Here is a 17,328-nt window from a genome sequence, read left to right as displayed (position 1 = left end):
ATGAAGCACTTCCTTAACAGATTCCAAAACCTCTACCCAGAGATACAACCCACCACAGCCACATGGGGTGTAACCACAGTCCTCTGAAGCCTTATGAAAAACTCCTTTGAACCTTTAGCCACCTGCTCCCTCCTACACAAGTCTATGAAGATAGCATTCCTTAAGGTTACCACATTGGCGAAAAGGGTAGGTAAAATAGTGCACTAATGGCTGACCTTCTGTACCCTATATTCTTCAAAGACAATATCAGTGTGTGACCGCATCCTGAATTTCTTTCAAAGATACCTCCTTTCCACCTCAATGAGCCGGTATATCTCCCTGTCTTGTACCCCAAACTCTCCAGGAAGCTACACTCCAAATGCTGGATGTCAGACAAGCACTTGCCTTCTACTTAAACAGAACTAAACCATTCTGCAAAAGCTGAGACTTTTCCTATCCATTGCCAACTGATCCAAAAGTATGGTTGTTTGTAAGCAGTGCTTATCCAAGTGAATATTATACTGTATTAGGACCAGCTATCAAGCTCAGAATCTCAAAGCCCCTGAGGGAATCACTTCATTTGGACTGTCTCTATCTCCACAGCATTTCTCCACAATGTACTTTTTCTGACATAAGGAAAGCCTTTACATGGGCATCACATCATACATTTGATAAACACGATGCCATTGTCCCACAAGCCACAACAGACACTTTATAGTCTACGCAGTACTGTCTGCTTCTACCAATTACTCCATTCCAAAGTCCCCGTCTCCCCACCATAGTGACATTGCTTGACAATCACCTGGATTGGCGCACGCACAGGGACATCAGTTGAAGAAGAAAAGGTTACTCACCTCATGCAGTAACTGAGGTTCTTTGATGCGTGTGTCCTTGTGGATGCTCTATTAATATCTTCCCTTCTACTTTGGAGTTCAACTTACAAAATTCTATGGTGGAGAAGGAATGGAGAGGATCAGGATTTGTAAGCACCAAACAGATTCGGACATTGCCACAAGACACCAACTGTAAACGTGTATCCCAGCTATGCCCTGCTACTGAAGATGTCCAATCAATGGCATTGGGATCAGTGTTCCCTTCTAAGATTTTCCATCCATGAGCAGAGTGAGTTTTGTCTTGTGCACCAATATTGAGGTCATGTGCACTGTGGCACCCAGTTTATTAACACACACACGTTCCTGGCTGCTGGAGTAGAAACCCCCTGCCAGGCAGCATATCCTGTTCCTTCCTGCCAGAGTAGACACCCCCCCCCCCCCACACACACACACACACACACACACCAAGTGGCAAGTCCTGTTCCCAGCCACCAGAGCAGATACATCCCTCCCACCATGAGGCAGGTCCTGTTCTCAGCGGCTGGAGCAGACCCTGCCCCTCCCGTCCACTGCAGCAGAACCCCCCCGCCCTCTCCCTTGCCATGCATCATGACCCGTTCCCAGCCGCTGGAGCAGACCTCTCCCCCCGGCTATGTGGCAGGTCTGGTACTGGCCCCAGGTGCCAGAACAGGGCCTCCCCTTGCCTCTGCCACGTGGCAGCCCTGGCTATCAGAGCAGGTCTCCCCACCATATGTACACAGCAGGCCCTGCCCTCCCCCTCCCAGTGGCTCCCTCACCATGCCGTCTCAGCTTGCCCCACCTGCTGGAGCAGCCACCTGCTAAAGCAGGCGGTGGGCAGGGGAAGAATTTTTTGTGCACAGGTGCACAACTTAGCAGGAGCTCCATTTATAGCCCTCTCCCCCAGATGGACTTCCTCCTCAGTTAAATCTTGCTTTCCTTTCAGGGAACTAAGTCCAAAAGTCCAATTAACAAACATTTCTGAGCTTGTGTGGGATACACTCTCTATTGCACTTCTAGACGACAGCTTATTGAATATTTCTCCCAATTCACCTTGTGTCTCTGGACTATTTTATTTTGGATCAGAGATGAAGTCAATTCAGTATAATTCTAGATCGTTCTTTTTATTTATTACAGACAAATAGCCAATTTAGAAAGTGTAGTTACCTGGAATGCTTGTTCTGCGCACAAGACATAAATCAGAGCTAAAGCTTTTATGAATCAAGTGCATGTCTGATTTGATCAACTCATAAGCATTCTTCAAAGCTTGAATGTCTATTAATAAAAATTTATATGAAGGATGACACACAATATTCTTTACTTTATGCCAGAGTGCACAGGCACTTGACTGTATTATTTCAGTGGTAAGTTTAAAATTATAATCTATTTTCTGTTTCATAAAAATTTCTCAACTAATTGCCATATGAGCACGTGCAGGTTATATAGCCTCCTTATTGAAAAAGGCTCTTTATATCTTGTCAGACCTTTCATATTTTGGAAGATATAACTATTCTTTTAGTGCCTAATGGCAAAGGGAGACATTATTCCTAGCTCCTGGAGGGAAACCTGGATTGTCTGCAGCTGAAGTATTCAAATATATAATGACTGAACTCCACAGTTGTGAGTGGAATAGACCAGTTAGTTAGAGGCAGTGCTTTTTTTGTGACGGTACTGCCCAGTAAGCAGGACCAGCAACTTCAGTCAGTGCTCAACAACTCTTCCCGTGGAGTACCAGTACCTTTCTTTTTTTTTTTTTTAACTAAAAAAGCACTGTACAGAGGTCACCTGGAAAATGCATCCTTCCGCACATTGTGACTAACTATCTGGAGGTCCTGCATCAGGAATAGTTTGCAGCTATCCATGGCTAGGATTCAGGCAGAGTCCATGAGGGAATTAGCATGATGCTGCACTAGCTCACACATGGCTTACCCTATTATTCTTCACTTCTGTAGCTGCAGTTCTTAAGTCTCAGAGGAGTAGCTGTGTTAGTCTGTAACTTTAAAAACAAGTAGTCCTGTGGCACCTTAGAGACTAACCAAAAAAAAAGATAGTATTATGAGCAGGGTTCGACAAATAGTGTAATCTACTCACCTGTGGCGAATAGATTACACCCTGGAAGAGCCGATGCGGAGCGATCTGCACATGTGCAGAACGATCTGCACATGCACAGAGCGCAGAACCACGCAGCTGGCGAGCAGCACTCACCGCCACTCAGCGAGCCCTGATCATGAGCTTTTGTGGATTAAATCTCCCTTTCATCAGATTAGGTGGACAATGAAGTGGGGTTTACCCACAAAAGCTCATGATACTGTATATTTTTTTCTCTCTAAGACGTCACAGGACTGCTTGTTTTCAAATTAACAAGGCTGCCCAGAGACAGTATGATGCATCTACTTTGTGATATGTGCGCACACACTTTAGACATGTTACATTTAATGCCCTTGGGATGCCACCAAATTTAATTCAGAGCTTCTCCAGTGAGCTGGTGGAGAGAGTTACTCTTTGTTTCTTGTCCTATTTCAGGACTCTCAAGTTATACTGCCTACTGTTCTTCAGGCACTCAGGCTATGGTCCGACATACCTCCATAGACTATTGCAAAAGGAAGCATTTCTGTGATGTAGATATGGTAGAAGGTTTTGTAAGGGTGGACCAATAGGGGCAGTACCAGAAGAAGGGGGACAAAAGCCAGGAGGAAAGGCAGAGGCTCCCCAATCCCTGTATTCCCATCCTGTGCACCCTTTACCACTAACTTATGCACATTGCCCCCTTCATCCCACCCCCTGCACTTTCCTCCTAGCTATGCCCCCAATCCCACCCTGCATTTCTAGTATGTCCTTCCATACTGCCCCCCCTGCTCATTGCCCTTCGCCCCCTTAGCCCGGAAACACCCATGCCCAGTTGTCCCTATCCTTTGGCTACGGTGCCCTGGACATGAGCCCAGTTTGCTCATATCTGAAGCTGGCCCTGCATGACAGGACAGCCGCCCACCACATGGCCCTATCGGCCAGGCTGCGTGGCAGCCACTGGAGCTGGAACTGGGGTCAGGGTGAGGCTGCCCTATTAGGAACAGCTTCACTGCAGCCTCGGCTCTAGCTGCAGCACATGGGGCAGCCACCCCCAACATGGCCCCACCAGCCATGTCTCTGGGCTGCCACTGGATCAGGAATCCACAGCGCTGCTCCCCTTCCAGCAGGAAAGTGAATGCTGCTGCGTGGCTCTGCAAAGGATGTGGACGGGGGTAGAATTTTTTGTTCACAGCCACGAAGGTGTGCATTTTAGAAGAAACTGATTGGGATGCACTGTCACTTGGAGTGCAGCATCTACAGGGATACACATCTCAAAGAACCTCAGTTACTGCACGATGTGAATAACCTCTTCTTTTGAACATAAACATTCAGTCAGTGTGTCAGCATATTGCAACTTACAAATGCTTCTTTCTTTCAGATATTATGGTTGGAATGGGATATTCTCAAGAAGAAATTCAAGAATCCCTTAGTAAAATGAAATATGATGAAATCACAGCAACATACTTATTATTAGGGAGAAAATCATCAGAGGTGAGTATACAGCAGGAAAAAAATTTAAAACAAACTGATGCTAAATGCAAAAAAACTGAAGAGAGCAAATGATTGAACTAGAAGTTTCACTTGTATTAACTTAGTCAAGAAATTGTTTACATTGGTTCTACTACTGGGTGCATGGTCCATCATGTGGACAAGATCAGATTCTTTTGGCTGGTAATGCCCGTTTTGGCTGAACCTATATCCTAAATGTCCTTGTGTGTTTCTGTGCTCAAGGGTATAAAGCAGTGGTCTCCAACCTTTTTAAACATGAGATTACTTTTTGAATGTAAGTGCAATCCAGGATCTACTTCAAACCCAAACACTCTTGCCCCCACCTCCTTCCCACCCCTTCTCCGAGGCCCCTCCCCTGCTCACTCCATCCTCCCTCCCTCCCTCCCTCTCTCATACTCACTTTTATCAGGCTGGGGGCAGAGGTGTAGGGGAAGGGGATGCAGACTCTGATCTTGGGCTAAAGGATCTGAAGTGTGGGAGGGGTTCTGAGCTGAGGTAGTTGAACAGCAGGGGGGTCAGTGTGTAGGCTCTGGGAGGGAGTTTGGGTGCAGGGGGACTCAGAGCTAGGGCAGTGGTTTGGGGAGCAGGAGAAGTTCAGGACTGGGGCCAGAATTTGGAATGCAGGCTCCCGCTGGGCACCGCTTACCACAAGTAGCTTCTGGGTGGTGGTGCAGGAGACTAAGACAGGCTTACCCCTAGTTCCAGAAACAGCCAGCAAACTCTCTCCATTCCTGCCCCCCTGTATGGAGAATAGGAACAGGGTGAGGGGAGGGGCACCCTGACATCAGCACACCATCCTCTTCTTCCTGCGCCCTGCGCAGCAAGCAAGAGATTCCTGGGCGTAGGAGGCAGCTCCCAAGGCAGAGGGCAGGAGCAGCACGGCAGTGCTGAGCAGGGCAGATGAAGTGCCTGCACTTGACAGCCTCCTGACCAAACCTGTCAGGATCACCTGTCAAAGGCTCCAAGATCTACCAGTAGATTCCAATCTACTGGTTGTTGACCACTGGCATAAAGGAAAGAGGAGGCCCCATTGCCCCATAGTTTTTTAAATGCTTGTCTATGTACATATTCCACTGTTGATGTGCAGGCATCCAATATAGTCCTGTTTGCGTTCGTTGAGGGTCACACCTGTGCACAGACTGAGTGTCTTCATGTCCCTGGCCCACGGGTGATCAGTAAGTGGGCCACAAGCCAGATGCAGTTCCCTAGGGTTAGCCCCTGTGGGAGGATCACTAGATGCTTTATTTACCCGAGTGTCCGCAGGTATGGCCACTTCAGTGAACTGAATGTGTGGGGAATCCATGTTGGAAGAGAGTAATAAAATGGAAATTAAGAACAAAAGAAGATGGCTTTTTCCTTAAGCATCAAGAGAAACTTTTCAAAAAAAGGGACTATATATATCCGATCAAAGTCGTAAATAAGTTTTCTCCATCTAAACAGTTGTTTTAGTTGCCTCAAATATACTGCATAATCTTGAATGTTGAAAATGGGAGGAGAAGCAATCTGTCTATAATGTAGTCTACATAAAAATGTTGAGAGCCCACGTCTTAGCAAGAATCTATTGAGCAATCTTTAGAAACTAGCCTATTAGCCCGTCATAAGACGGGATTTTCAGGTCTCTCCTCCACGTCGGTCTGCTCTCCTGAGCCTCCGGTCTCTTGCTCCGTCTCTCTCTCTCTCTCTCTCTCTCTCTCCTCCTCCTCCTCCTCCTCCTCCTCCTCCTGCCTTCCTCCCTCTCTCTCTCTCAGCTCTCCTCCGCCTTCTGCCTCTCTTCTCCCCCTCCTGTCTCTGTCTCTCTCTCTCTCTCTCTGTCTCTCTCTCTCCCCCTCCCCCCCCCCCCGCTCTTCTCTGTCTCGATCGGGGATGCACACTGGTCCAGGCCCCGCCTCAGGCGTGTATGTCACTGCTCCACCCCCCTTCGCCTCCCACCGTGGCGCTCGGCTGACTTCTGCGCTGCTCAGCCGGGCCATTGTGCGGGAGCAAGCAGCACAAACGGCCTCTCTCTCTCTTTCTCTCCTCCTCCTACTGCCTCCCCGTCGCTCTCAGATCTCATCAGCCTCCTGCCTCTCTCTCCTTGTCTCTCTCTTCTCCCCCTCCCGCCTCTCATTCAGTGTTTTCTTCTCCTCCTCTTGCTGTGTGTCTCTCGCTGTCCTCCACCTCCTCCGTTCTCCTCCGCGTTTTCTGCGTCTGCTCCGCTTTCCTCCTTTTGAATCCGGTGCCCTTTCCTGATGTCAGAGACTCACGCTCGTCCAGGCCCCGCCCCCTAGCTGTTCCCTCTGGGCGGCGCTGTTGCCTCCTGCCGTGGCGCTCGGCTGACTTCTGCGCCGTTCAGCCGGGCCGCTGCGTGGGAGCAAGTGGCGCAAACGGCCGTTTGAGCCCCGCGCTCCCTATGCAGCACCCAAACAGCTGCTTGCTCCTGCGCGCGGCCCGGCTGAGCGGCGCAGAAGTCAGCCAAGCACCACAGCGGGGGGCAACAGCGCCGCTCAGAGGGTACAGCCAGCATTTCAGCGTTAGTCACAGACATTGGGCTACTATATATAATGATATTTTTAGAATAGATTTTATCTTAATTTTTTCAAACATACTCAGTTCTCATTGAATTAATATGTATATGTTAATCTTTTTTAGTTCAAAAGATCTGCTTTTTTATTACTCGTATGGTGGAAGCATGGTAACTTTTTTGTTTTAGGGAATGGGAAAGGAGGGGAATTTATATTTCACCTTTGTGGAACTCAGAGCTGAAAATCGAGAGAGTGTTCTTTCTTCCGTAGTAAACAAGCATTGAACATTTCAGTGCAGAAAGAGAATTTATTGGAAAGTAGAAAGCCTGTGTAAGTGGGATTATAACTGTAAGGGCAATGCTTACCAATTAACTGGTTAGCCATTCACATCCATAGATTCAATTAGGGTCTTAGCAATAACTTCATTGTGGACTAAAACACCAAATTTTGACTTTAGTATTATAGGCTATCTTATGCTGGCTATTTTTAAAACAAAACAACTATTAAAACATTGGTTAAGCATTTTAATGTACTTTTAAAAGAAGTATCTACTTTTTTATTGTAGCATCAAATGTGTGGTTGGCAATCTATGCAGACATTAGAATATGGTCCTGCTCCAAAATGAGCACAAACGGAAGCAAACTTCAGAAGCAAACGCCCTCTTCTCTCCTCAACTTTATCCCTGTGGAAGGAATTAGAAGATAATTGTTTCTCAGCAAAATAACTTTTTCATATAATGCTCCTAACATTTCAGAAATAATTCAAACTATGCAGTGTTTTGTATAGTGAATGTAGTTTTGTATAGATTTGGTTACTACTTTAACACTATTTGAGTGAAAAATGAATAAAACATTATTTATGTTTGTACTAATCCTCCAGGTACAGAACTGGATCTAATTAGGGCATTTTTAAGGAAAATTATTTGCTTACTTAAGATGAACTTGAGACTCTCTGGACGTTCATTTTGATTGAAACTCATTTTTAAATTTTCTCTTAGTTGGATGCTAGTGATTCAAGCTCCAGCAGCAACCTTTCTCTTGCTAAAGTTAGGCCAAGTAGCGATCTCAACAATAGCACTGGACAATCACCTCATCACAAAGTGCAGAGAAGCATATCTTCCAGCCAAAAACAGCGACGGTACAGTGATCATGGTGAGAGACCCTGTTTTAGTGTGATAACACACATCTATTAATAAATATTTGATACTTCCTTACAGCCTGCACCTTTTAAAAGTGACTAACTTGCTTATGGTCTTGTAATTTAAAATCTGGTACTAATTGTTTTACAGCGATCAGGTATTCTTATGTATAATTAAGACCTCCTCAGAGAGATCTTTTTAAAGATTTACTGAGTGAGCCAACTTTTTCTATTATGACAATATTTTCTCTTGCCTATGGGGCCATCCCAGGAAAATACAAAGCACAAGTTAAACATCTTGCAAATTCTCTTGTTCAGTATGAAGTGCATCCTTCACTATCCCCAACTTCCATTATTGCCATACAGCTTTTGTTTCCTTTTGACTTCATAGGTCAGCCTTTGTCTAAAAGAACTTGGAAAACTGTCTTTTCACCAGTATTTCTTCTTGTTTCCTTTGGAGGCTTGACACTTGAATTCCCTGCAGAGGTCTAGTTTTTAAAGAGTACCAGTGGCCCCTGCCAAATTTAGAACTTTTCTGCTTCATGGGGATGCAGAACATTCTTATCAAGTTTATTTAAATATCTTACAAATCTTTCTGCCTACACACTGCCTCACAAAGGGAATCTCCTTGGGACCTGAATATACTACAGGGGATATTTGCAGGCAGGAGAAGTCTCTTTCCACTCCCTGACTCCCCTCAGATTACATTGTCATTTAAGTTTTCGTGTATGTAGAATCAGTTTGGTTAGTGTTTGAAGAAAGCAACCGAGACATTTTAATTGTTTTGACTTTATTTGTATCCTCATTAAGTATGTCCGGAGAGGAGGTCTGATTTTTCAAAATGTAACATCTACATCTCAACTCCTTACATTTTAATATCTGGCATAGGATTTGTACAAATAGTTGGGCTTTTGAATATTTTGCCTCACCTTTAGGGGTACCAGAACAGCTTTCTGCTATTCCCCCCCCCCCCCCCAATTCTGCAGGCCTGTGGGGGCCAATGGCACAAATCAGGATAGGTTTTGTGCCAGCAGTAATTGCTTCCAGTTGCCATTTCACCATTGCTGGAACATTGCTGGTTCTGGCTAGGCTCTGGAATGCCTATTGAATTGGGAGGAATTAAAACCAAGTGACCAAGAACCTGCTACAACAACTTCATGCAATTGGAGATCCCTTGCTCAAGGGAAATCTCTATCTGGGTTTAAACTAGTTTACATTTTTGTGTCAATGGCAAGAAAGAGAATAAAGCATAGCCAAAGATATGGCTCAACATTTAAAGTAAAAGAGGAATTATTGGAAAAGTACAAGAGGTAGTGTTCAAATGTTAAACTTCCGTAGTCAAGCCAAATACTGTAAGAGCCTTTAGGGGACCTTTAAGAGTGTTTAATAGATTTTTCTTACGCTAAAATCTGAGGAACATCTCCAGCTAAAGAATTTAAGTAGCTGTCTATTCACCACCCATCTGTCTTACTGGAGAATGTTTACAAATTCTATATCTTTAGAAAATTATGTTAAAGGAAGCTTTAAGACTTGGTTTAAATCTTCACTTTATTCAATTTTTAAAAATCAACTTTGCTTTTGAGCAACTCATGTTTGTTATACATGGTTTTTTAAAAAAATGGATACGGCAGAGATCAGTATCCAGAAGTTTGGAAAAGTTTTTATGCCATAGTCTTCAGCATGTACAAGGATGAGATATTTTCTTAAATTTAATGAGCCGTTTCCCCCTACAGCTGTTCCCCGACTTAAGAACAGGTTACGTTCTGAATAGCTGGTCGTAACTCGATTTGTTCATAAGTCAGAAATACCCCATACGAAGCACTCTAAGTGTAACCAAGCACCAGCACAGCAATCCATAACGAAAAATAGAAACACGAGAAAAAAACACTACTGCAGCAACAGCAAACTTTATTTAACAAACATGAACATGAAATACAAAACACAATGCAGTAATTTAAATACGGTAATGTGAATTGAATTAATTGGATAAGGAATTGGAGGAGTAAAAAACTACAGTAAGAACATCATCAATACATTCTATTTCAGCAGTTCCTTTGCTTCTAGAAGGCATTGGTTCAGTATGGGAGGCAGCACTGCTGGTGGCTTTCTTTAAAATAAATATCCATTTTGGACTGGACAATTTGTTTTTTCTTCTCATTATAAATTTCCTTATAGCAAGCCAGGGCGTCCTGAATTAAACGATCCACCATTGAGACTCTCACAACATTAGGGTCTATTTTTTCAAACATTTGCATTCCGTCATTTATTCTGCTGAAAGCTGCAGCCATTTTCATCACAAAGTTTTTGGGGGTGGCTGCTGCTTCTTCTTGGGCTGTTTGTCTCTTTCTCTGCTACCCTCTCCGCCTTGAGCTGTATTACATCTTCATTGCTCAGCTCCTCCCCGACATCCTCAACCAGTTGGTGTATGTCTTCATTATCCATTTCCAGATCCACTTCTTTCACCAACTGTACAATGTTATTAGAAATGTCTTCCAGTGCCTTTTCTTTTTCATAGCCTTTGAAACAGTTCACAAATCTTTTTAGGATTTTCTTCCATATGCCATTCATACATTGTGGAGTGACTTCTTCCCACCCTGCAGCAACATTCCATATGCAATGCAGAATGTTGTTGTCCTTCCAAAATTCATGTAATGTTTTGCCGTTTTCACGTTCTGTGGCAGCTACTGCCTTTGCAAATGTGTTGCGAAGATAATATGCTTTGAAAGCAGCTATGGCCTCCTGGTCCATGGGTTGGAGAATAGATGTGGTGTTGGGAGGCAGAAACACCACTTTCACATCTAAATGTAGGTCAGTTAGGTATTGAGGGTGACTTGGAGCATTATCCAAAATAAGCAAAATTTGGAAATGAATTCCTTTCTCCAGAAAATATGACTTGACTTCAGGGATGAAGCAGTTCATGAACCAATCTTCAAAAAGTGCAAGCGTCATCCAGGCTTTCTTATTAGCACGATAATGGACTGGTAAAGTAGCCTTGCTGATATTCTTGAAGACTCTAGGGTTTTCAGAGCGATAAATCAAGAGGGGTTTCAATTTATACCCAGAAACATTGCCTCCTAACAAGACTGTTAGATGACCTTTGAAAGCCTTATAACCAGGCATAGTTTTTGCTTCTTTATGTATGTAGGTACATTTGGGCATTTTCTTCTAAAAGAGATCAGTCTCATCAATTTTAAAGGTCTGTTCTGAAAAATAATTTCCTTCTTCTATCAGCTTATCCAGTTCTTCTATGAAAGGTTCTGCAGCTTTCAAATCAGCACTGGCTGCCTCCCCACTTAATTTCACATTATGAAGGTTTGCACGCATCTTGAAATGGTTGAACCAACCGTGACTGGCAGTGAAAGTTTAGTCATAGTCATACCCCTCCTTTTTCTTTAAGTCTTCAAAAAGACTACGAGCCTTAGTTTGTATCATCATGAGACTTAATGGCGTGCGTTTTTCAATTTGGTCTTCCATCCACAGCACTAAGAGTTTTTCCATTTCCAGGATGGGACCTGCTCTTTGCTTTGTTAGAATTTTTGATTTCATAGGAGCAGACCCTTTCACTGCTTCACGCATGTGATTGCTATCCTTTATAATGGTGCTGATGATAGATTTTGATAGCCCTAACTTACGCGACATGAAGGACACTGTTTGACCCCCTTCATATTGTCTCACTATTGCTATTTTCTGTTCCTAATCAATAGTTATTCTCTTTCTTTTCTTACCACCCTTATCACTAGCCCTTTTTCTTTTACTTGACATGATGGCCATAAGCAAACACCGAAAACACTGTGAGGGAATGAAACTTAAACACGCTGCCTGACCACAGACACGCAAACACGTGTTGCCGCGAGGTTGGTCGTAAGTGCGGATGGTTGTAAGTCGAGGTGGTCGTAAGTTGGGGAACGGCTGTATTTGTAGACCTCTTAAAAGTCAAAGATAACGAACTTAAGCGGTCAAAGGTTCAGAAGGCATTACACTACAGATATGTGCTTATAAATGTATTTGCATAATAAATAGCAAAAGTGTTAACTTCCACATTTGGCGGGGGGACATCTTTTCTTTTTTAGCTGGGCCATCTATCCCTCCAGTAGTGGCGTATCCAAAAAGAAGCCAGACTAGTACTACAGACAGTGACCTGAAAGAAGATGGAATTCAGTCAAGGAAATCTAGCAGTAGTGCTGTTGGTGGAAGAGGAGTTGCTCCAGCTAGCCCCATGCTTGGAAACGCTAACAATCCAAATAAGGCTGATATTCCTGAACGTAAGAAAAGTTCTGCTGTCCCCAGCGTAAGTGGAAGCATTTATTTCTTAAAGCATATGAAAACGAAACACTTTGAGTAGGAGACTGTCACTTAACCCAATGGTCTGTCACTGGCTTTTGTTTATTTGTGTTTCAATGATTTTATCTTCTTTTCACTTCATTACCCAGGAGCAGATGTAGGTATCTCATATACTCAGTTATATACTGTTTGCTTCTGTCACCTTCCCAGGAATTTAATACTTTTCACTATTATCATTTCTGAATTAGTTCATTAGGATAAGAACCAGAGGTACATTTTAAATAAATCCAAGACAAGAAAAGGAACTGAGAAGCTATCCTGTGAAGCAGATAGTATGGGTCAGAGGTGATCTCTGAAATCCCACCTGCTCTTTTAGGTGTCCTCCTCAGCAAAAAACTTCTGTATCCCATATCCTTTTGCATACATTGATTAAAAAGGATCACCTATACCACGGTTTGGTAAACTACGGCACGCATGCCATAAAGTGGCACACAATCTGATTTTGAGTGGAATGCACAGCAGGAGCTCAGGCTCCCCAGCCCTTTCTGCCCCTGTACAGCAGGGAGCCCGTGCTACCGCTGGAGCCTTATGGCCAGTGCATAGCTGCAGCACTAGCTCTGGGGGGCAGGTGGGGAGGCTGCAAATTGGGCTGTGCTCTCCCCCTTCTCTGCCCGCCCAACTCATGTAGCAGTGAGCTGGTGGAAGCAGGAGAGCTGCTGGTGATGGTGAGCGTGTGGGGTCTCAGCCAGGCAAGTTCCTCCAGTGGCTGGGGTCAGGACTTGGCCCATGTAACTGTGATGGCTGCTCCTCCTGCAGCTGGGACCAGGGCTGCATAGCAGAGTTGTGGCTGCTCCGGGAACCGTGTGGGAGATGGGCCATAGTGAGGCTGTCTCTGCTGGGTCAGCCTCACCACAGCCTTGGTTCTTGCTCTGTGGCAGCCATGTGGCCCAGCCAGCAGCGCTGCATGGCGGGCGGCTGCTGTGGGGGTGATCAGCCCAAATGGAGAAGCAAGGGTGCTCTGGCGGCAGCCGGGTCACATGGCTGAGTGGGGCTGCTCTGGGAGTGGCTAGGCCACATGGTAGAGCCGGGTGCCCCTAAGCCAGCTGGCGGGGGCAGGCTGAGGTGTGGCAGCCACAGGGAGGGGGGGGGGCCCACTCTGGGGTGCTGTCTTCCTGATTTAGAGGTGGGTAGAGGGATGCAGAGCCTCTTTCCAGCCCCTCCGCTGCCTGTGCCTGGGAGTCCTGTCACCGCCTCCTCCAGTCTGTTGCTCTTGCGCAACCCCATCCCTGCAGCCTTGGCACTCCCTGATCCGCTCACCTCCCTTTCTACTTCATGGTGCCCCTGGCAGGTGGGATAAAGATAGCACTGAAGTCATGCCCATCTGCCAGCACTACCGGGCCCCCGCTAGAGGGTGAGTGCTGCCCGCGCTGTAGCTCTGGGGTTGGGTGGGGGGAAAGGAAAATGCATGGGGGGGAGGGTCCCTCTGCCCCAAAGCCACATTGGTCCCTGAGTCTCTGGCAGGAAGGTGAGGGTGCCATGCACCGGATCCCCATGGGATCCTGCCTCCAGCAGGGCTGGACACCCCAGTGTCATCCACCCCCGCCTTGCTCATTTCCCTGATGGCCACCCTGACCCGAGCCCGTGCTGGTGATCCAGCATTGCGTGCACGCCCCCTCTCCCTGCATCATTCGAGCAGCGCTGGCTTCCTGCTTGGGGGTGGGTTACCCCCGGGACTCCACACAGCATCCAGCTTCCAGGATGCGCTGGTCCTCCTCTCCCCACAGGATCAGCTGGAGTGGAGCCCAAGGCAGGAGACCAAGCAGGGTTCATCGTCGAGAGAGGCTCCCCATCCCAGGAGAGCGGTGCGGCCTAGAGCAGGAGGGTTAAATCTTGGCGTGGCACTTCGGAAAGGTTGCTGACTCCTGGCCTGTACTTTGATTAGGCAATCCTTAAAATATTTTAAAAATGCATTTATGTGGCTTACTCCATTGATTCCTGCCCTCCACCCAGTAATTAACACATTACAAAACAGGTACAGGTTTAACCCCCCCCCCCCCCAAATGTGAATTTAATTTTTGCTTAAACATAGTGCTCAGCTTCGGGACTTGAGTCCTCTTAAAATGATCCTCTGATCTTGTGGCTGTAGTACTTTCAGCTGATCATTGTGCGGGAGTATCACTGAAACTAACTTCCAGATGCTTCAGCTAGTAAGTTTAGGGAGCTGGGGTTTTTCCTTCATTCAGAATGTAGTATCTACCTTAGCTCTGTTCCCAAATTAATTTGTCTCCTTTCAACTGAACATTTTGCTGGTTGCAGCCTTTTATAACTAAGGTTGGCAAAGTTTTCATCGTAAGTCTGTTTTCGTAAACTCAAATTTTCTGCAACATTCAACTTCTTATGTGTGTGGATGTATGTATATAGAAGATGCCACCCTGGCAAGATTATTGCACTTGAATTCCATGGTTGCAATGTAAAAAATGACAGAATGTCTCTAGTTCAAACCTTTTTACTCCTCTAAGTTCAAAATGTACCTTGGCAGAAGACCTTCAGTCTCTCTTATTGGTTGTGTACCACCAAGAGCCACTACCTCAGTTCCTGGAATCTTCCAGTCAACTCGTTCTCAGCTATACTCTGGCAAGGAACTCCTTCAAGAGGGATCTCCTCCTCTGTCTTCTCTTCAGCTGTGGTTCATAAATCTACTCTGTGCAGCGTGTTTTCTTTTTTCTCTCCCCATCCTCCTCGTCCCCTACCTTATGATTAGAGTTAAACATCCTGTTAATTGTTTCTCTCTCTCCTGGTGTTCTGGGTTATCTGGTCTCAGAGTGCCCTTTGAAATTGGTTTTGTCCTACTACTATCTTCACTCGAATAATCTTTTTTTTTTTTTATTCAGTAGCACTATGCTTTTGCTCCATACTCAATAAGACTGCCCTTTTTTCACCATGTCTGCACGATAGCTTCAGTGCTTCATTCTTGGGTATTTTGGTTTGCTCTGTTACACCAACTACATCCTGAAATCAGTGGCTTTATTCCAGGGGTTTCCAATTTTATATTGTTGTAATTGAAATAAAAATTTGGGCTATAGTGACAGATCCATTGAATACTTACACACTGATTCGTACAATGGTACTACATAAGTAATGTGGTTTATATAATCTGAAACGACATTATACAAGTACAGGAAATGATGGTGTTATTGTTCCTGGTTCTTTTAATGCTTAACCAGGTAAACTTTTAAGTTTTCCAACCCGAGTTCTTATATAGTCATTTGTAGAATTCATTGTTATAACTGGTATGTATATAGGAATTTCTTATTTCCCACACAGTTCAGGAATTGGCTATAAAATGTAAACACTCTGGTAGTTGGCATTCCGCCAGAAGAAAGTGTGTTTTCTTGGTGCTGACCTGCCACACTCAGTGCAAAAAAATCTTTCACGTACAGAAGTCCCATCTTCTTTCATAAAGATGCATAAATCCTGCATTTGATAATCCCTCGAGATGACTTCCTAGAATCAGAATTACCATTGCCTCTCTTCCTTTAAAAAAAAATTAACCAGTTTTGCAAATAGGTATACCACAATATGGCAAAACTTTGAAACTTAGTATAGGCCTAGTCCTTGTTGAGGATTAATCTATGATTTTTTTTTTTTTTTTTTTAAAGTGTAACTCTTAACTGTTACACTTGCATACATTAAACAATTGCATACCAGGCTTTTACAGCAAAATATTTTAAAAGTCTGGAAATATATACTTACAGGCAAGTGTTATGCATGTCTGTGCAGCCAATGGGGGGGGGGGGTAGGGAATGTAGAAGCATAGCTTCTAAAGGTGATTGAGCATGTAGGCTCTTGCAAGTCAGATAGCTTTGCAAACCAGTTATGAAGTAGGAATCCAGATTAATTCCACTAGCAAAATACTTGTCAAATTTATTTGCCTTAAAAATTGCTGGAAACTAGCACTAGTTTATTCAATTAAAAATTCAAAAACTAAGTCTTTAGCCACAACATAATTCTGCCATATTACTCATGTATACTATTCACAGATTGATATTTCCAAATGTCTACCTTATTGGTGTCTCCCAACCTAAAGAACCTTCAGAATGCTTCAGGATGGCAGGTCAGAGGAAGGTAGATATAGTGGGTGGAGAGGCTTCCTAGCTCCTACAGGTGCTATGTCACCTTTTGATGAATTAGCAAGTAACTCCTTAAGAGCCATTTATCTTCCCTCCTTCCTTTGCTGTGTCTGCTAATGTAGCTGACTGTACATGTAGCTTACTCGTCCAATGCAGTTGAAACAGCTTACTGACGTACACTGCTCTTTTGTATTCCTATGGTGCTCTACTCAGCTGCCATATGGGTGGAAATTGGGTAAATATTGCATTTTATTAATACAGTATCAGTAGAACAGATTTAAATAGGGCCTGTGTGTTGTGTATTCTTGACTTAATCTTTGTATTCATGCCAGTCAGTGTGAAAGAAGCTATTTGCATATATATTTACATTTATATGTAAACACACTTGAGTGGCGGCATGTGCTTTTAGTATCATTATGGGCCCCGGGGCTTCCAAAGTTGAGTAACCCTGACATCAAGACTCAAAAAAAATAGTTAAGTATCAGAGGGGTAGCCGTGTTAGTCTGAATCTGCAAAAGTGACAAGGAGTCTCGTGGCACCTTTATAGACTAACAGATTTATTGGAGCATAAGCTTTCGTGGGCAGAGACCCACTTTGTCAGATGCATGTTGACACCATTAAGTTCATTAAATTATTGTGCCATAAAATGTATATCATACAGTATGCAATGTTGCCAAATTAATAGTGCTGTTACAATCTTCTATATTGACTAATGAGTTTAATGCATCATAAGGTTGCTTAGCTCACAGTTTTCATTTTCATATGCATGTATGTGTAAAATGCATTGGCAGATACCTACGGTCTTTTTACAGGCAAATTCCCACTGAAGTCAGTATATATTATAAGTGATGCCCTATGTACTCTGTAGAAACT

General features: G+C 44.3%; 1 protein-coding gene across 7 annotated transcripts in view; it reads left to right on the top strand.

The window, feature by feature from the left end:
* MARK3 (microtubule affinity regulating kinase 3) overlaps positions 1–17,328 on the top strand; it is a 115,521-nt gene that overhangs the window by 69,622 nt on the left and 28,571 nt on the right. For all 7 annotated transcript variants that reach the window (XM_089778343.1, XM_006130994.5, XM_006130993.5 and 4 more), the window contains 3 exons: positions 4,276–4,388; positions 7,905–8,058; positions 12,115–12,332. In XM_089778343.1, coding sequence (XP_089634469.1) covers positions 4,276–4,388; positions 7,905–8,058; positions 12,115–12,332 — 485 coding nt within the window. The remainder of the gene's footprint in view (positions 1–4,275; positions 4,389–7,904; positions 8,059–12,114; positions 12,333–17,328) is intronic.

Source organism: Pelodiscus sinensis, chromosome 5, assembly GCF_052426305.1.
Source record: "Pelodiscus sinensis isolate ZL-2025 chromosome 5, ASM5242630v1, whole genome shotgun sequence".
NCBI lineage: Eukaryota > Metazoa > Chordata > Testudines > Trionychidae > Pelodiscus > Pelodiscus sinensis.
The sequence above is the reverse complement of the archived record's forward strand: the minus strand, read 5'-3'. Positions and strand labels throughout refer to the sequence as shown.